Below are 20,733 nucleotides of genomic sequence, written 5' to 3'. Positions count from 1 at the left end.
CTCCAAATATTTTCCAATGACTTCTCTAACCAAACGCCCAACCGTCCATGACCGTGTTGGTCACCACCCCCATATGTCCATTCCGCCGCTTGCCATTAAAATAAAGTATATAGCAAGGCTCCACTCAGAACTAACAAGCACATCTTTTCCTTTGTCGACAGCGTCCGTGGACTTCAAATCTCCATTGTTTTAGCTGCCCTGGGTGGTGGTATCTTATCCCGATTTCTTAGGTAGATCGTGTTGGTGACCATCCAAATTTCAATTTCAGTTTCACAGATAAAGATTGGAATACAGAACCAAAAGTAGGCAATCTACCCACCGTACCGTTGCCAACATATTGCGTATTCTTACATAGGTTGGGGGCGCATGCATTCATGAAATTAATCCACATTTTCAGAAAATGTCTTTTCTTTTGGCAAGTTTTATATGCATTTAAAAATTACTTTTTATTATTGTATAGGTAATATTTTTACTTCTTACATTTACCCAATGTAGAGAATTACATTGAAGGTGACCAGAAAAAGTAATTATTAAGTACAATGCTCACTAAAGCATGGTTAAGGCGACAACAAATCTCCTTTTTTTCATCGACTCCCTTTGTGACCGAAGTCGTTTGGGTTTGCTTTTTATATATATTCTATATATATGTTTTGTTCTCTCTCTAAACCTGATATTGGAAATATTATAGTACTGCGGTGCTTTTCGTGCTCAACACTGCTTGATAGTGGCATTTATGCTACGCAAGCAGAGAACCAGAGGGGCGGCTAGCTAGCACCGGGAAGACGCACATGTATGTCTATAAAGTACTGAGGGAAGGGCTGGGGCATTAGCAGCGGGCACACATCAAGCTAGTCTCGAAGAAGAGGAGGGGGGAAGGGGGCGACTTGTTCTGTCTGTTTGTTCATTTGTGGCATCGGATTGAAGGAGCCGCTTGAAACAAACCAAAGAGAGACCGTACCTCCCCAAGCTCTTCCCAGCAACCGTCAGAGAAGCGTGCTGCTCTCTTCATCTTCTCCTTCATTACCGTCTGCCACCCGGGGAGTTGCTAATTACTCCATCCCAATGGCGTCTTTGGATGGAGGGATTGCTGAGTCTCTCAAAAACAAGAGCATCTTGCTCACTGGCTCCACTGGCTTCCTTGCTAAGAGTATGGATGATGGCTCTCTGACTCCCTCTCTCTCGTTTTTGGTATTTAAATTTGGTTTTGTTAATGGTGGTGGTGTCTACGTGCTTGTGTGCAGTATTCGTGGAAAAGGTTCTGAGGGTTCAGCCTCAGGTGAAGCGCTTGTTTCTCATTGTGCGTGCTGCTGATCTCAAGTCTGCCACTCTCAGAATCCATGACGAGGTATCTCTCGCTCTGTCTCTCTCGCTATTTCCGTGTGTTAGACTTAGAGTTTGCTGGGCCGTCTATGGGGAAGGAGTTCTGTCAGTGGGTGGGAGAGTGGTGAGAGATCGAAGGGAAGAGGAAGGTGCAATCATGAAGCACGTCCCCTGCATTAAACTCAGGAAGCCAAGAACCCGTGGTCCTGTTACAGTAGGACCTGATTTATAACTTTACTACCCATCCATTCATGGCGGCACGCCCTTCTGCTTCACTTCAGTCCTGATAATTTCTCCGACCGATGCAGAAAAGGTCTCCCCTTGAAGGAAGCGTAAGCTCATAATGGTCCATGTACCTCACCTGCTTGGCTTCGACAGTACTGTGGTCCATGTGGCGATCCACTGCAATTAACTTAAAGAGATTAGGCCGATTAAATTAACCGTGAACCGATGGTGCGGGGTTCAAGATGGAAAGGGCGACAACCATTTTCTTTTCTAAAACACGTCCTGCTTAGTATCACGTTTATTGACAGAAGTCAGTTCTTAGTATCACGTTTATTGACAGAAGTCAGTTCTTAGTATCACGTTTATTGACAGAAGTCAGTTTTTTAACCCGTTAGTGATGCGCTCAAACTTTTCATTTTCTTAGCCTTTTGCTGCAAGGGTCGTGTTTAAGATGGATGTTTGGTCGAGGTCTCCACCTCTCCACTATTTTTTTCTTCCCGGACTCAAACTTTCACCTACTGATGAGATGTGTGGTCTTCTCTCTTTTTGTGAATGGAACTCACCAAGAAACAAAACCAAGCACCCGAATATGGCTGCTACTTGGGTGCTTTGTGAGGCAACGTTTTGACGGGGAACTTGAATATTTCTTTCAAGGGATGCATGGTTTCTATTGATCCCTGAAGACCGAAACTCTTCATCGTCAGGTTTGGGCTAAAACTGATTTAGTATTATTATTTTAGGGTCTGAGCATCAAGGGTTAGCCCAACTGAGGAAGGGTGCAAACCAGGTGTTACAAGCAGATAGCCCACATTTATGTGCTAAGTCTTTGAGCACCTAAAGATTGATTTCTTGTTCGATTCCTGGATGCACCCTATAGGGGTGGGGTGGGGTGGGGTACTTAGTTGACAGGGACACCAGTGATGCTGCCGATATAGTGAAGGGAAACAAAAAAAAGAAAACAAAAGATCTTTTTTTTAAAAGTAACCCTCGAAGTCCTAGAGGAAGCTTTCAAAGTGCAGCATCGTCTCCCTTCACATCATTTTTTTTAAGGGTATCAGCCAAAGCGATCTCGAGCCTGCGCCGGTTGTCGCTCAATTAATGACGTTTTAAATGTTTGTAGTGAGATGCTTAATAATTTAAGTCTGCAATTGAAGAAGTAAATAAATAATTAATCCTGACAGCAACACATGGTAGGAGTCATAACTCGATTGCACGGCGACCTCTTTATCTTAGCAGCCGTGTTGCTCTTTAGCTATTATCTCTTCTTCTTTTAGCAGCCACAGTAGGCTTCGTCCGCCTCTACTCTTCGTACAAGTTAGTGCTGTAAATATACAGGTTGAAGTGGAGACTAGGTCGTCTGCAGACTCATTTGGAAAAAAGCAGGTCTTCCTCTGAAGATAGAGATGACCGTGCAATAAAAGTACTACAAGATTTCTCTTTCCCTTTCTTTCTTGGAGTGAGGCGCTGGAGTGGGACAACTGCATGGGAGAAATTATGCAGAGAGTCGAGGACTTCTGGTCCCGGGGTTGGTAGCAGCCCCTTCCATGAAGGGGGCAGCCTGTCCCCCCGCCATGCTTCAAGCTCAGTATTGCTTCTCATGCACACACTACTCATTAATGCTCGACTCCGAGAACTTGATGCTCCACTAAGCAGCATCTAAGGCACTTCAAAGTTGATGGTTTTGATCCGGCAGGCCGATCCAGAAACATAGATCTACGTAAAAACTAAAACTCCCTGGGTATAGGCTCGATTCTCTTCACCAACTGAACAAGTCTGTCAATAAGACCTGTATCCACCTGGCTAACGAGCGTCGGAAGGTCTTATTAGTTAGTTTGGAACCGCGGGAATCGCCGGCGTGCCGGAAAACTGACATATACACGTCTACATAAATTTCTATAAACATTATACACTTGGTAGGGCTTTATATTGCAGAATTCAATGTAATTCTTGGGACTTATAAAACTGATCGATGGTTTGAGTAGGTGCTGAAGAAGGACCTGTTCAGGGTGTTGAAGGAGAAGCACGGCAGTGGGTTTGAGTCGTTCTTCTGGAGCAAGGTGTCGCCGGTAGTGGGAGACATAGCCATGGAAGGCCTCGGGATGGTGGACGCGTGTGTCCAGGAGGAGATCTCCAGGGAGGTGGACGTCATAGTCAATGTTGCTGCCACCACTAGCTTCGACGAGAGGTACCGTCTCTGCTCCACTGCGAATAGTACAGACTCAACCCAGCCGATGCCCGGTTGGCGTTTGGAACCATATTCGGTTTGATACTATATAAAATGATAAAATTCTCGCACCAAAATAATGGGGCCCATTTTGGTTGTATTAGCTGTTCGAATTCTCTCCGTTTCTTTTTTCCAAGTTGTTGATTTTAAAATTACATCCTTTTGAAACATTATAAAATAATTAAAAGACAGCACTTATAGGCCTGTGTTTGGGTCGTATTTCTCCTTAGACAGTGGATCATAGAACCTCAGGAAATTTATTTGTATATCGTTGTGTCTGAACATTTGCTTATAAATGGATACATGTTATCCTTCAATTACAATCTTATTGTGTATTTAAAGGGTTCAAGATAATTTTTTTAAGTAACGGCGTGGGGTCTAGATCCAAATCTGTCGACCCATATCAGTTTACCAAGTCAGCTTCCTCCTTCTCACTTTCCTGGAAATGGATATTTATTGCAGATATGATTCGGCTTTGCGGATTAATGCCTTGGGCGCCATGCACGTGCTGGACTTTGCCAAAACATGCCAAAAACTGGAGATGCTCCTTCACGTCTCAACCGGTACAGCACCATAAGAACCCACTCCTTCTGATCCCTAGTATAATGCGACTATTGTATAATTTATTTTATATGATGTGAACTGTGCACAACCTTACTTGGACCGCCCATCTCTCAAGATCAACGGTTGGAAGAGGTGCTCTTGGGTGGTGGTGATTTATTGTCCTAAGCGAATGTCGCCAATGCACAAGATCGGGAACTATTGCATGAGTTCATAAACCTGATCCTAACATTCTGGGTTTCCTTGAACTTGGTTGGCCATGTCTGTTGTGGTTGGTGAACCAACAGCTTCCCAAGTCATTCAACGGACACATTCCTAGAAAACCCAAACTTCTGTTGTCATCCGGGTCATTGTTGGCGTTAGAAATTAATCATAGCTAGAAATCTGAGAAAAGTTTACTTTTAAAACAAACAAATCACTCTTGGAGTGGGAACTTAAATTTATTAGTTTGACCCATTATCAATCTTCTAACTGTATATATAAATCACTTAAAGGGAACGATCCCGCACTTGTTTGGTAACATAGGAATATAGTATTTGATGAAATTTTCAGTCAAATAAACAACCATGTTTTGAAAATATGCAACCCATCTAAATTGCAGTATAACTAACTCCTTTTGTGCGCGCAGATATGTGTGCGCATGTGTTCCTTCTTTAGCGGTCCTGTTCTTTAATACAACCAAAGGAGGCCCCTAAATGATGCAGATTTGGTCGAAAGCATGCTTTAGAATGTGGTATTGATGTAGTCAATGTAAAATAATGTCTTTTATTTGTATGTTTGTTGTGGTTTACAGCATATGTTGCTGGCTCCGAAACTGGGTTGATACCAGAGACAGCATTTCGAATGGGTCAAACACTCGCCGGAAACTCGACTCTAGATATAGAAGCTGAGGTGCAGCTCATGACCAAGAGATTGGAGGAACTTCGGGCCGATGGCGCCACGAAAGAGGCCGAGAGGTCTGCCATGAAGCACCTAGGCCTTCAAAGGTACATACGACAGTCCCATAAGCAAGTTGATCTGGTTGCAGGAGCACAATGAACATGCATATAAAAAGCTGCATGCATGTACATTTTTCAAGATAGCTTATGAATCTCCATGTACATTTTTCTACAGAGCAAAGCTGTTTGGCTGGCCAAACACTTACGTCTTCACAAAGGCCATGGGAGAGATGTTGATTGGAGAAAAAAGGGGAGATATACCAGTGGTGATCCTACGCCCTACAGTAATTGAGAGCACTTATTATGACCCTTTCCCCGGTTGGATGGAAGGCACAAGGTATGTCTGCAACTGATACTCAGGCACCAATTAAATAATGGGATCGCCTTAAGACCTTCATGCTGACAAAGGTTGAGAGTTCGGTGTCTGAAATAGTCTCTTGGCAAATCTGGTAGAGATGAACCCAACCCGAGCTTGCTAATTAAAACAAGATTAATCTTACTGTTCTCATTCATATGTGCAGAACTGTGGACAGCTTGCTGGTTAATTACTGCAAGGGGAAGCTTACATCCTTTCTGGCCGATGGGGAGCTTATCCTTGATGTGGTAAGATGATGTTCATCTACATTTAGGACAAATATCAGATAGACTTCAGTCTGATTGAATAACCAAAATCTACTCAATTAGTTATCAAGTATAAATTATGGAAAGATCTAGTACCTTTGTTGCTATTACAATGGCAATTAATGTTAATGGGTCTAATCATCTGTTCTTGCAGATCCCAGGTGATATGGTGGTTAATTCCATGATAGTTAGCATGGCGGTGCACTCGGGTGATCGGGGTTCGCAGTTCATCTACCATGTCGGATCCTCTGTACAGAATCCTGTGAGGTATTCCAAGATAGTCGAGTGTGGCTACCGTTACTTCAAGGCCAACCCATGCTACGGGAAGGATGGGAAGCCCATCATCGTGAGAGAGGTCTCCCTCTTCAGCAACATGGAGAGCTTCAGGAGATACATGGCTCTCTATCATAAGCTACCTCTAGGAGTATGTTTCACATTTTCTCCCTTGATTTCTTCTTTCTTTCCCCCTCGTTCCTCCTAAGTTTCGTATCATATCCTCTTAAGCAGCGAAGCTTCAGTGCGCTTGCGTGTGCACATATGTGAAATTCAAAGCAGTTCATGCTTCACAAGAAAATGTTCAACATTTTCTTAAGAAGCATGAGCACGCAGTAGCCAATAAGTGGTCTGTCGCTAACAGAGCTTCACGTAGCGATGCATTAACATGATTCATCTTCTTAAATTTATGTAGTATGGTGTCTTCCAACCAAGATATATCAATGGAGATGATTGATGTTTTTTTTTTCTTAGCTGTTGCTCTTATACTAGCTTCTTTTCACATTTCCTTCATTAGGGGCTGTATTTGGCAAACCAAGCGTTCTGCAAACTGTTTAACAGCACCTACAATAATTTGACAAGGAAATACAACTTTGTGATGTACTTGGCTGAGCTCTATGAGCCTTATGTTTTCTTCAAGGGAAGGTGAGGGACTAATTGATTTACTTGGCCTTCCACAGATAAACTTGTTTAATGGCTCCATAAATATAATATATATGTCCCTGAGGATTATGAATGCTGAACTCTATGAATACAGGTTTGAGGACAAAAATTCGGATGTGTTGAGGTCAAAGATCAATGACTCAGAAGCAAAATTGTTTGATTTTGACCCAAAATCAATCAACTGGGAGGACTACATTATGAAGATCCACATCCCTGGGATTATCAAGTATGTTCTGAGGTGAAAAGTCTTGAGGATAGCTGGAAGTGAAGTAGTTCTGCTGTCCCTCGCAATCATGTTAACAAGCTACCCTCTTTACTTCTTGAGGAACGAACTTCAGCCACTGCATTAGAAACAAGGGTGAAGGAGCTACCTTAATTCTTAAGAATGTGAAGTAAATCTTATATTTTATCTTCAAACTCCATGTGACCATTCTTTACAAGTGCCAATATTATGTTTTTTCTCCTGAGATGAAGTCCTACTATGTCAGTTTCCAATAATTGCCTTGTATGTTTTGTTCCATATATATAAGCTGGTACTGTTTGAAGTTATTTTAGGGTGTCAAACATATGTAATACTTTGAAGCTTTCCGTTTCTACTTGAATGGATATATGTATAATATTCCCTCCCTCGCTCTCTCTCTCTCTCTCTCTCTCTCTCTCTCTCTCTCTCTCTCTCTCTGTGTGTGTGTGGGTGTGTGTGTTTGTGGGTGTGTACTGGCAGGGCCTAGCAGGGGACTTTACATGTTTGTCACTTTGAGCAACATAATGATGGTGATATTTTCAGCGTAGATGGAAAATGTAGTGGTCTTTTCATGAACACGCTGTGTTCTCAATGTCATACATATAATGGAAACACGATATGGTATATAGGAAACCATCTTGTTTGTTTGTGCTCCTTTAGTTGAGCCATTACTTTTTATGTGCTAACTAACATCCTACAAGTGAACAAGTAACAACAGAAGCAAATGTGATCAGGAGACATGTTCTAGGCCTTTCCTAGAATTTCTTGAACTAGATGGCGCATTTAATAAATTGAGCAACGTAACAAAAAAAAGTTAATAATTAAACTCTAAAACTACTCTCAAATGACTCGAATTAAACTAAACATTTGGCAGTGTTCCTCTCGCATATTAAACGAGATCAGGTTTACCTCAACTCTTACATATATGGGCGTTTGCCGTCACAATTTAAAGATCTTGGAGCCCTGATTGTGAACGTGAGAGAGAGAGAGTCTTCCATTCCATACCTGAAGGGATGGTGAAGGAGACGGTGCCTTGCTGAGAAGAGAATCCCCACAGTGTGACTTTATCGCTAGTATTAAAATATGAGATCCACCCAAAACTCCCGGGAGTTTTGTTCCACATTTGATGGAAGGTGGAACTTTGAATGTACGATGGGAGTAAAGTTCTACTGCTACAATGAAATGCCGCCTATTCAAATGGTCCTTTAGATATTAACACCTCCTGTTGGATACGGTTCCTCAATGTGAAAGGAATTTGAAAACCATGGCCTTAAAAATCTACTGATTGTTTAAACAATAGGTCAACAATCAATGCCGACGCTAAGATCACATCCGAGGCTATCAAATGCGCTCATAGTGCATTGAGCAAGCTAGTCGCTGGAGCTCCCTTGCTTTATATTTCTTGATCATGAGGCTGCCGGTGCTAACACTTCTTTTATCTCTTGATCGTTCCAGCTGATGTCTTCACTTGATTTCTCAATCACTGTTGGGAACCTACTACTTCTTTAGGTATTTACCCTTAAGAATATCATGGAGTTGACTCCTTTAATGTGGGTTTGGAACAAACTAAATGGAGCTCCATCATCGGATCTAACTGGCTGAGATGTTATTCCAGCGTGACCTCTAGTCAGGTTTGATTCCGGGAAAGGAACAAATTAACACCAAATGATTCCCAATACTATACTGAGATTTTGATACAAAATTAACTTCGATATATTATATCTGGTCAAAGACCGGATCATGGGATGCCGTATTGTGAATGGGTCTGGATCATATAAACCGGAGACGGGGTACCGAGCCCAGTACTCTGCCCCTGTCCAACCACAGAAAGGCCCGGGTCGTGGTTCGAGTTTAGCAGAGCATGAAAACTCGAAACAGACAGGGGTTCCAAATCCTCCGATTAGAGGAAACGAAGGGTTTTGCAGAACCGCCGAGAGCGGTACCATGGAGAAGATTGGGGCCACGGAAGGTCCGAAGCAACTTGAGGATTGCTCTGTTTCGAAGTGAGTATTTTTCCTTCTTCTTGATGGCGTTTTCTGCTTTTGTTTTCTCTCTTTCCCGATTGATGCTTAGATAGTTGCTGCCTGTTTCTTGATGAAACAAACCCCTATTTTCTTATGTTGGTCGCCTATTTGGGTGGTATTCATTCGATCCTGAACTGTTTTAGAGGCTTAAATTTTGCTTATAGTGAAAAGGTAATGCGTTTCTGCTTCTTTCAGAAGAAAGAAACCTACTGGAACACTTTATCCGGTCTGTCTCCGATGTCCTCTGGTTATTCATTTCTGCATCTGTTGAAGAAGGTTGCTTTCTTGGAAAAAAAAAAGAAAAAAAACGAACCCGCCCGGCGCATTTTGCCGGGTCTCTCTCCCATTGTTCTCTGGCTGCCTGTTTCTGCATCTGTCGAGCTAGGTGGCTTCCTTTGAGACCAGTAGATGAAAAACTTTTATTTTCTTGGCGTTCATTTTGATTGTTCCTTGATGGGTTCTTTGCACATCCTCTCTGAGCGAGATGCTAGCCTAGTTTAGCCGCGAAGGCGTCTTGGGCTGAGTTGGTAGGGGTCGTCCACCAAATTGGGTAGGTAGAGATCGATTTGTTGAGTTGGAAGGTTCAGAGCGTAGGTAATGAACACTGTTCTCTTGCTCCTGTTTAGGGTGTGTCTCGGGGAGTTAGTGATTTTTCCCTCCTACTTGGAGGTTCCGCCTCCATATCCCGTGAACAGAAAGTGATGTTTTGTTTCTTTGTTTGGTTTTCTTCTGCTTTCGAGGGTTTTGTGTGATTGTGATTGACTGTTTTCTTGTTAACGGCAATATAACTTGATTGTATTTTCAACGCATGGAAAGTGGTTGTCATGGATTAGTTGATCAGTAATTCTTTGAAGCTGTGGCATCTCTGGCTGGGCCTCATTGACATTTGGAGTTCGAGAATAACATGTCTGGCTTTTTGGGGACCTCTGTCGGGAAAGGAAATGAAGATAATTGCTTTTGTTTAAGCTTAATAGAGATAGCATATTTTGTTTGTGTTTTGGTGGCGACGTCTGACTGAAATTTTCAATCATTTCTTTCAGTATGTAATTTTCTATTGGTATTTTACTTATAGGATGGCTGTCCAATTTGTAATTCTCATTGGTAGTCTTCCTAGAAAATGCAGAATAAGTTTCAGCCAAACCGAAGGAAAAAAGTTCAACTATATGACGAATAAACAAATATAGCGACTTTTCATTTCTGGTGATGCTTACGTTGTGCTTAGGTTGATTTGATTTGTATTGTTCATAATCGGGTCTCATTTGGGTCATAATTAGTAAATGGACATTCATTCTCACTACGAAAGCTAGATTCAGTGAAATGCTATTAACACAGTAAACCATGATCCTCTTTTATCTTTTTTTCTTGTTCAACTATCAGATAATTTTGTTGGATTTCATTGGAATAGATTCTAGACTGCTCGTTAACATTTCACGAGGTGATTTGCTTTGCGGAGTTCGTTCTTTCTCTACCTTTTATGAATTTGATTGCATAGGAAGAATGGCTGCAATAGGTTTTTCGTAGACCCAATGTTTTGCTTGAGACAATTTCTCTATCATTTGATGCACATGAGCGGGAAACCAGTGAATAAAAATACCGCATTTGATTGCAGCATTTCATCAGTTGGTGACATAATTCTCTGATTCCAGTTGCCAACTTTCAACTGCGCCTGTCTGCTTTGACCAATTTACGTTGTCTCTCAGGAACAAGTATGAGGGTAAGGTGTTTATGAAGAGTAAAAGGGAGAAACTGAATTTAGGGGTGGAGGGAAATAAAGGAGACAAAGCTTCAATCCTGTGAAGCCTGCTTCTTGTGGATTCCACTGAATTTCAAAGTCTGTTGAGGTCCCATTGTAATCAACAGATCAAGCTGAGGGTTACACACTTTTTTCTTTTTCTTTTTCTTTTTTGACGCAAAACCTGGCTTGGATAGTGACACTGACTGTGTGACAACTGCAGCTATATTTCTCTTTCAAATTCTTCTAACTTGAGTAGGCAAGATGTCAATTGCCTGGCATTTTATTTTTATCCAGTAGCATTGGACGGATGGGGATCTATCAAGATGCCTTCATTTCTTCATAGGTTTTTATGGATTTTAATTTGCTTGATTTTGAAGCCATTATACTGCCAATTTGTCAAGCCCCTCTTTACTCTTGACAGTAAAACATGCTTAGTAAGAAGCTTTTTCTTTTGTCTTTACTCTTGACAGTAAAACATGCTTAGTAAGAAGCTTTTTCTTTTGTTGATTGCAGTGCATTGGGAACATGGATCTTTTCTATAGCTGGTGCTTTGCTTGCAATTCCGGTAGGGATAAAGAGGAAATCGTTAGGCCCACTGGTCTTCTTTGGTACTACGGGAACAATGCTTGACATTATCATGGGTATCACTGCTTGTGAAAGGGAGCACGCTGAGCGCCAAATGAAGCTTTTGGAAGAACAGAGACTCGAAAACATTGCTGCACCGGAGGCTGAAAATGAACTCCAATGATGCCAAGGTTGTTATCCTGTTAGCATTGTGGCCTTTCTTTTTTACGATTTTGTCCAACTTCTCATGTTGAAATAAAGGAGTTTCCAAATGTGCTGATTCTGGTAAAGAATTCTGGTCTGGGATCGAGGAAGAACCCAAGCGTCCATCTCGCTCCCTCTAGAAAATTTATGATTTTCTTCAGGACCCATCACGGTGTTGGTAAAAATAATTGCAAAATAGTGGCTCTGAATTGGTGTGACGTGGCTATTATTCCGATTGAGAACAAGCCAGTTTCCACGTACTATATATATTTACATAATTTGCTGCCAGGTCAAAATGTGAAATGATCTTGTAATTGAATATTTTTTGTTTCCTTAGCTAACGATGAAACTAACGATATTCTGAATATTGTAATGGCACTGCATGTTGCCCTTGAACATGGTGGAACTGCGAGTTTCAGACTTGTTATACTTTTACTCAGGGCTTCTTGTCTTTACGATGTTTAAAAGTCTTCCAAACATTTGCTGGCAGGTCAACAATGTCAAGTGTCAAATGATCTTGTAAATTATTGAATATTTGTTTTCCTTGGCTAACAATATTCTGAATATTGTAATGGTGCTTAAAGGTCTTCCAAGCATCTTGTTTTTTTGTCAGCCAGTTGATCTCAATCTATTTGCGGTCTTCCTATGAATCTTTGCCTATTTACTTTTATCATCCGTAAACAACCTGATGCCTGATGTCCTTCTGCACCTCTAAGTGATGTTAATGTTCTTCCTGCAAGGAGAAAGGTCGTATCCAATATTATCCTTCATTTTCCTGTGCCCTGCTCTTCTGTCTTTCTGCCATTGCAAAGGTTACCTCGTTTGTATTGTTCCATCTGCTTACAGTGCTTGTTAATTTCAGTCTGTATTCTGAATGACGTCCCGTCTTAGTGATGTCCGACTTGCAGTAGAGCGTAACACAAACCCGGAGACTGGAGGGTAAGCCTTTTTTTATATATAAATTGAGCACTGACCAACCTACGAGGAATACACCATGAAAGCTCGGGCAAGTTGGCAGGGTTGAGACCTAATTCAAGATTTCCAAATATGCATTTGATGGTATACCTGCTGACTACTCGTAGAAATGATTGATGGTGTGCATATGTCAAAGGAGTTCAAACCTCAAAAGGATTACTTTAATTTCTTTGATTTGCATTTGTAGAATGACTCTGTATTTGCATATGATTTACTGTGGGATTTTGCAAAATGATTGCACGCACGTTCTTTCCTACGAATCAAATTTACGCCTACTAAGGTCCAACAATTCGAAAGCTTACCCTAGTTTTAGGAAAATAATATATTGGGCCATCTTCCAGTTAGGTCGGTGGTTATTCTTTTTCCATAGAGCGCTATTTCACTTTATGAATCAGCAAAAGCTGCTGTTCTCTTCGCAATGTCAAAACCATCTTCCTTATCTTGTTTTATCTTCTTTTCTCTGGGCAACTTTGTACTCATCTCCATGACAAATGATTTTTTCAGAAAATTCTCTCTCTCTCTCTCTCTCTCTCTCTCGTCTGCTAATTACCAGCTGCTTGCATTCCCATCAACGGTAAAATGGTGTTTCCACCTGCTGCAGAACCAAGTCCTCCAGGTGAACATGTTGTAAGGACTTCTATGCTTTCATGTTTCAACAACTATTACACCTTCAGTATTATAACATATTTTCATTTATTTTGCTAATAATATGGGCTTTAAAGGACTTATCATTAGTGCCTCCTTCCTTTGGAGCTATATATGAGAAGCTAGATATGTATAACATAACCATGAATTTCTCAATAGCATGTATAAACTTAGCCCCAAAGTGAGGATGAACAGGTTAGGGGGAGCAAGTGATCGAGAAGCCAGCATTATGAGGACCACCCTTTCCAAAGCTTGCTTGCGGTGGTGGTTGTTGAATGCGTGGCTTTTCCTTGAAGCAGCCACTGTCACACTCTTCATGAATCGTTTCCAGCTTCCTGTCCATGCTCGGCCGCCTTTCGAACCAAAGAATGCGTTGGGGTGCCATCTCTATCGCTGGCATTCCAAGCTTAGCCATCCTTCTTCAGGCGAGAAACTGTGATCCAGGATTTGGAGCAACCAGGCTTGTCAGCAGAAGCAGCACAAACAGCCTTATATACAAGACGGCACCTAAGAAGGATCATGCTGCAGTAGCCAAAGGAGGTGATTGAATAATTGGTGCTTGGGCGCACTTGTTCGGAAGGGAAAAGAAATGGCGTAATTCAGGGTATCTTCTTCCTTTTTTCTGTGGATCGTTATTGATCGGAATAGATGTGATATCTGCTACCACAGTGCTTTATCCAGGTTTTGTCACGCCATCACTACTTATTCTCGAGGCACAAAGTGATGGTGGACGCGGGGTTGCTTTGCTTCACAGGGACGCTTCAAGTTTAATCCCGTTCAGTATCTATTTTTATACTTTCTTGTCGAGGAAACAGCTAAAAAGTTGGCGTGTCCAGTGTCCTCATGGTTATGTCCGTGCTATGTGGGTGTTGCCTGGGAATCGACCTCATAAAAGCATTCAGGGTGGAGAAGCATCAAATTTTCGTGATAGCAATGGATGATCCTGCAGCATATCACTTTTGCCATTTTTATTGCATCTCACGATAAAAAAAAAGGGGGGGACGCCCCAAAATGACCACTTAATCAAAGATAGCGAATGAATCGCCTTAATTTGTTGCCAATATTCTAAAACCTTTTTAGAATTCTAGATTCTTTTTTGTAATGGACTCCACACCTAAAATATATGAGCCAAGAAAAGAAAAGACCAATTCGCCCCATGTTTTCTATAAGATCTACCATAACTACATATTTTTCCTATTCAGATTGTTCTGAAGTGCATCCCCTTCTGTTAAAATAGTGTTCAGAATGTAATTTTTTCTGCTAACTGCATTTTTTTAAATAGTATGGATATTCATCTGAGCCCCCTCAAGTTGGCTGTCCGCGCCTTCATTCAGACATGCTATGGAGGAACCAAACTGCTTTCATCTGGAATGACCATTATGATTTTGGACCTCGATGAACCTTCCCCGGCTTCATAGTTCAGACCATTGTTACATATATTATTATTATGTACGAATATTATATGGTAAGGAATTTCTCATGTATAATATGGTAAAGTTGCATATTTCAGGAATATCTAAAGAAAATCTTGGTAAATTTTTAAAAAATTTAAAACACTTAATAGATCTTGAAAATTAAAAAAAATAAAAATTAATAAAAAACAAAAAAGTATGTAATATGTTTTTTTTCATGTTTTTTATTTTTTGGCATTTTTCTTTAAAAGATGTGTTTAATTGCCATTTTGTACGACTGACTTATTTCTCAGATATTATACGCATTTTTCTCAAATAATACGTATTTACGTATTTTTTTTCAAATAATACGTATTTTATGTGACAATAATCGAAACGACAAACAGATCCTGTCTGCTCAAGGTTCTTGGTCTCCGTCTCCGGCCCATATCTTAAATGTTCATGCCAAAAAACTTGCAGGATATTACGCTACGTAATTTGCTATAAAGTTGCTGGTTGCCTTTATACGTTGCTTTTTCTTTCAAGGATATGGAATTAAACTTGTCATTTTAGGTGGGTAGGACTCGAACTCGCAAAATGGCGATCGCTCCGGTCGCGTCCGCCGCCGGCCGCCAGCCCCTCTTTTTACGTCACATGCATACATGTATGCAACCACTCATCGCATTCATGCATTGGGCCTGTTTGCCCCATGACCATCAGAAAAGGAATCGTGCACAAAAATGGAACTCTGCAAAGGTGATACAAAAGCGACCGAACACATTCGTTTCTTCTGCGGTAGTTGTGGAAAGCAAGCATTATAGAGCCTGAATAGATTGGCCACGCGAAGAGGTAAAAGCGGCGATTGTATTAATATATGCGTATGATGCAAATGTGGCTCCACAAAGCTATGATTTTCTTCTCAAGCGAATCCAGGAGAGGATCTCTGGGGCATCTCCACCGACGGTGCTCCCTTATCAGCAAAGAAAAGGAATGTTGATGAGCTTGTAAAAAAGGAAGATGGCTGTTGTCTTTTTCACCTTTAATTGGTGTCTTCCGCTCTAATGTATTCATACTACATTTGGATTGGATTGAGTTGCGTGCACACTTCAAACGACGGTGGGTTACTTTTTGAAAATTTTTATAAAGCAGTGGATAATTTAGAACCTTGTTTTTGTTTTTGCACCATCTCTTTTTACCTTATTAAAAAGTTTATCTTTAAAAAATTTTAATAAGAACATTTTGGTCATTTGATGCTCCTGTGCACAATTTTTTTTTTGCCATGCACAGCAGTTTACACATAACTAGCTTCCTTCGTCTTCCACATGCTTTCAGTTCATCGACATCAGTACTATCCCCATGATTTCTTCTCCTCCGTTTTCCGTCCTGTATTTTCATCTCCAACAGGATCAAGCTCCACATCACTTAAGTACATTGCGGGCCGCTGATTTTCAAGATGTTCAATGCTTATGCTAGAATTTACTTTTTTCTATTAAAATTATGCGTAATCATATTTATAAGTGTGAAAACATATCCATTTTGTAAGAATACATAAACTTTCTACAAGTGGGTAATGGCGCTCTAAGGAGCATCTACTCTACTAATTATTACACTTGTATACCAGTCTCATTTTGGAACTGGTTTTCAGGTTTTCTCCTCTCCATGATATCCACCAATTCTAAGCAGTAACGGCAGCTGCATAAAAGAACCAATAGACGACAGAAGAGAGAAAAAAAAATTGAAGGTGCGACAAAGTGCCACGAAAAAAAATAAGGGTAAAAAAGCCAGGTTGAATTCATTTCCCTACAGCAACCTTTCCCAACTAGAAATAGTTGAAGTGAACATTTACATACGCTCGGCCAACTGTTGCATTAGATTGCATCAGTAGCTATCACCCAACTTTATGAAATAGTCATGAGTTCATACTAGTTTATTGTGTACCCATCTCATTACATATCCTTCAAGCAGTCAAAACCAACACAAATCCACTAAATGAGTGCTCTCTCTCTTTCTCTCTCTCTCTCTCTCTCTCTCTGTAGCATAAATTCTAATTGCATGAATAATCCGCATCTTGGAATTAGCAGCACTAAGTATTACAAGTTTGAATAGCAACAAAGAGACTTTTATAAGTGCTCTACCATCCATAAACTTGGTCTGCCATTGAAGCCAACTATTAAGAAAAAGACGCGGCAAACAACTGTCTGTAGAAGGTGCAAAGAAGCCATCCTCTTGTCATGAGCAAAGAGGACATACTGACATGTGAGCGCCTTTTGCGGCTTCTAAGAGCTGAAAGATGTGTATCTTTAAAAAAAGAAACTACATTTTGGCATGTTGGAGCAAGAATATTTTCCATGATTATCAATATATTTTCAGTGTAGTGCCAGGAATCTCATGAAAAACAATCTTATACTGTTTTTTGCCACGCGCTCTAAGAGGTCAAGATAACGTTTCCCTTACCTTGAGCGTGCCTTCTGAAATCTGATAAATTACCAAAGAAACTGCATCTTTCTCAAAGTTCAGGACCCACTAAATGCTGTTGCATCAGGAGGTACATGTTATTTAAACCAGGTTAAACGTGTGCATTAATGGATAAACCATTTCCGACAATTTTTTCCAAAAAAAAAAACCACCAAGGAAGTTTGTTTGACATGGTTCGAAAAATATGATTAGTTGTCATTTGGGTACCTCAAGTACGAACCAATAATATGATTAATTTCACATTATTCAAGTTGTTCCTAAGTTTCCCAAGTTTATTCGCATGTTCGGCATTAAGCATGCCAAAAAGAAGAACACGTACACAGTAGTCCCAGTTTGTCAAAATTAATGATTTAAAGTAAGATCTACTCTCTCTCTCTCTCTCTCTCTCTCTCTCTCTATATATATATATATATATATATATATATATATATATATATATATATATATATATATATAACAATCAAAATTGAAAAACAAAAGAAGTGGAGCCCTCTAATGCTGACGGCTGGAACGAAGCTGGGTAATGTGCATTGGTGTGGCTAATATGACTAATGACGAAAATACCCCTGATTAATACAAAATAATTTTTTTGTGAGAATAAAAAATCGAAAAAACAAAAAGATTGAAAAAGAATATTGTTTTTTAAATAATTATTAAAATGGTTTTCTTTTTCTGTGGAGTATGTTGGCTAACGGGCACGCGCACTCCATCTCGACATGGGCTGTTGCCTTCATGCTATGTACCAGCCGTGCCGTGGTACTCCATTTTCGTGTATATATCATCCAACGGCAAGATCTACGTCTACAGGCTGGATTTCCGGCCGCACCATTGAATCGGCCGTGAACGGGAAAGGGACGTCGGTCACCTCCTGCCGACTTACCTGCGTACGTGTGTATAGAGCAATGCATGGTCCACCTCTCCCTCAATAATCCACTGCTTCTCTTCCCAGCTAGCTCGATCCCTCTCCATTTGCCAACATGTACCCGCGACTTACACATAAGGTCTGCCATTTAAGTCTGGCATTCAAGTCGAGGTGTTGTTTCCTTCTGTCACAAACGAAAGAAACTAAACAATGCTGTAGTTCCCACTCGTTATTGGGAACACCCATCTAGAGGTGAGGACTCCTTCTCCATACTCAACTCCTGAGGTCCTCAATGAGAAATAAACTCGTAACAAAAGTTGATGGCATAGGATCTGTGTCCCATTGACACAGTGGAAATGAACGGATGTGAAGTTAATCATGTGAGCGGCCAAGTTACAATAACCAAACAAGTGAATAATATATCTGAGATGTTGAACGGTTTTTACATAAAGTGGCAGTTCAAAGCTCATGTTTGTGTTGTCGAAATGATGAAAACGTTCATAAGAAAGAGTTAAAAAGTAGCCCTTGTCCTCAGGCGGGGGAAACATCGTGCATGCCGAGGCCGCCGAACTCACGTGGTATGTTTGCTCGTCAAGCGCGCACCACCTACCGGCGGAAGATCCATGGGTCCGGATGTTAGGTGATCGTTCACTGCAGGAGACAAGTATATGAATATGACCATCCCAGCCTTGTGCAGGTTGGGGTTTCACCAGGTGCTGGGACTCTGACCCACTTCTTTCCAGACCGACCGAACAATGGATCTTTTCTCTGTCTAAATCCATAAACTCTTGATCACCGTTTGAAATACATTTAAAATCCAAATCCAATAGCCCTCCACATTCATCGAAATCGATATGGTCCCGAAATCAAGCAATCTAAACCGTCGCATCGATTGCCGAGCTCTGGAAAAACAGCCCCGCAATTAATTCGAAGCGCGAAATCAAGCAATCTATTACAAAGTATTTTGGGACCTCAGGTATTGAGGTTACTTTTAAATCTTTGATTTCTGATGAAGATTTGAACTCTTTTATTTTGTAAGATAGCTAGAGCGAGACTGGACCAGAGTAAAGACGGTAAAAGATGTTTGTTCTTTCATCGCCACCAATCCCTTGGTCTCTTAGATGAAGGAGAGCAAGATATACATTGAGAATCAGTTCGATCGAATTGGAAGCAGATCCAGTTCGACGTACTGCGTAGGTAGCGAAACCACCATCAAAATATATGCATAAATTTGGCATCTAAGGATGAAATTGCCACCGTCAAGTACTGCTTCAGCCACAAGAGTCCGAATTCGTTTGGATTTGTAAGTTAATGCAGTCTCAATATTAGACTAAATTAATGTGCTGTCACGGGATCAAAGCTTTTGAAGTTGGCGTCCAAATAGAAACGGTTTTAAAGTTCAGGAGATTTGAATCAAATTGGTCATTGAATATTTTACGCTTTCTTTAGTAATTAACAATATAAAAGTCAAAAGAAATAAATGCAACCATTTAAAATAAGTTAAGAACCTATAAGGAAACGTGATCATGCGTTGTGCTCTTGAATTGGTTCTCTACATGTTGGATTCGAATTTGGCAGATCGGGTACAATTTTCCTTAGACTAGACATTGACAAAACGTTTGGTCCAAGTTTGTGACCGGGAACAAATTAAGAGTTGGTTACCTAGCCTGAATCCAGACTTTGGTGGAGTTTTTACAAATTAATGTATTACTAACGAGATTAAAGGAAAGATTTTAAAAATACCCAATCTTGGCCTTGATTGCTTTTCACTAGCGATATCACAATATTAATATACTAAATAGTTTGAAGTATGAGCTTCCTGTGAAATAGCATAGCTGGTCAGATTAGATTAGAGGCATATTGTTGCATGTTTCTAATTCGATGGATTATGGCTTCACCTCAATAGTCACGAGGCATGGTACCTAAGTTAACGGTTAATTTATATATATCTAAATATCTTTGTATGAGGAGCATATGGACGAAAGAAATAGCTAGAGTTGTTAAAATTATCTGAAACATTGGGTTATTAGGAGCCACCAATTAACCCATATGGTGGCTGTTTGCGGGAGTATTAAATCCTGAACCAAAGCTATTCTAGCATCTCCCACCTTTTTCATGACTATTCTCTATCCCCAAAAAAGCAACGTTAACTGTGTCAACTAATTCTGAAGAATTACATGTTCCATAATATATTTGTGGCTGGAAAGGTAGTAAAAGCTGAAAATAAGTTGACGACATTATATGTATGTGAATGTATTGAAAATCTTAGATCCTCCTCCTGACCAAACAAGAAGTCTCTGACTTCCGTCTTGACCGGCACTCTTGTGATAATGACTTCTGGACCTGCTTCTGCTCACAATTCTCCCTTTATTAATCGGTCCAGTCTTCTTCCTTAACTTTTTCTGCTTGCAGTTTAAGACATTCTCGCCGTCGCTGTGCACTTTTGTCATCTATCGTATGCACATATCTGCAACGAGGAGTCCTGTGATTGGAGACAATTCGGATGAATTCCAGAAGAAGAGGGGACTCGTTGAGCATCATCCGCCACAAAGTTCAACCAGATAATGTAATCATTCAAGGCCATCCAGATGGAAGCTTCAACGGGCTTCCGATCAAATGACGCAATTGAAGGCTATCCAGGCAGAAGTTTCTACGAGGCAAGGTGGCTGCATCTGCATGCCATGAGCGGCGCCTAGAAAGGAAATGGGGCCTCACTCACACCCTTCCCTGCATCAGCGTGATTCTGCAAAATGGCTGGCTGCCTTTTCCCGGAAGCCACATGGCTTCCCATT

The 20,733-nt window shown here is 40.7% G+C and overlaps 2 protein-coding genes across 2 annotated transcripts; both read left to right on the top strand.

Moving 5' to 3' along the window:
- Positions 1-692: 692 nt before the first annotated feature.
- On the top strand, positions 693-7,454 carry LOC116264957 (fatty acyl-CoA reductase 3-like). Its single transcript, XM_031645439.2, has 10 exons — positions 693-1,147; positions 1,242-1,345; positions 3,528-3,730; positions 4,232-4,332; positions 5,124-5,316; positions 5,444-5,605; positions 5,790-5,871; positions 6,044-6,313; positions 6,680-6,807; positions 6,920-7,454. Exons 1-10 carry the CDS (start codon positions 1,063-1,065, stop codon positions 7,065-7,067), a joined length of 1,476 nt encoding a protein of 491 aa, XP_031501299.1. The 5' UTR covers positions 693-1,062; the 3' UTR covers positions 7,068-7,454.
- Positions 7,455-8,888: 1,434 nt separating this feature from the next.
- Positions 8,889-12,028, top strand: LOC116244708 (uncharacterized). The gene is made up of 2 exons (XM_031620719.2): positions 8,889-9,069; positions 11,339-12,028. Exons 1-2 carry the CDS (start codon positions 9,011-9,013, stop codon positions 11,571-11,573), a joined length of 294 nt encoding a protein of 97 aa, XP_031476579.1. The 5' UTR covers positions 8,889-9,010; the 3' UTR covers positions 11,574-12,028.
- The last annotated feature ends 8,705 nt before the right edge of the window (positions 12,029-20,733 follow it).

The sequence above is a fragment of the Nymphaea colorata genome, chromosome 1 (genome assembly GCF_008831285.2).
Source record: "Nymphaea colorata isolate Beijing-Zhang1983 chromosome 1, ASM883128v2, whole genome shotgun sequence".
Lineage (NCBI taxonomy): Eukaryota > Viridiplantae > Streptophyta > Magnoliopsida > Nymphaeales > Nymphaeaceae > Nymphaea > Nymphaea colorata.
This window is presented reverse-complemented; position numbering and strand designations above follow the sequence as displayed.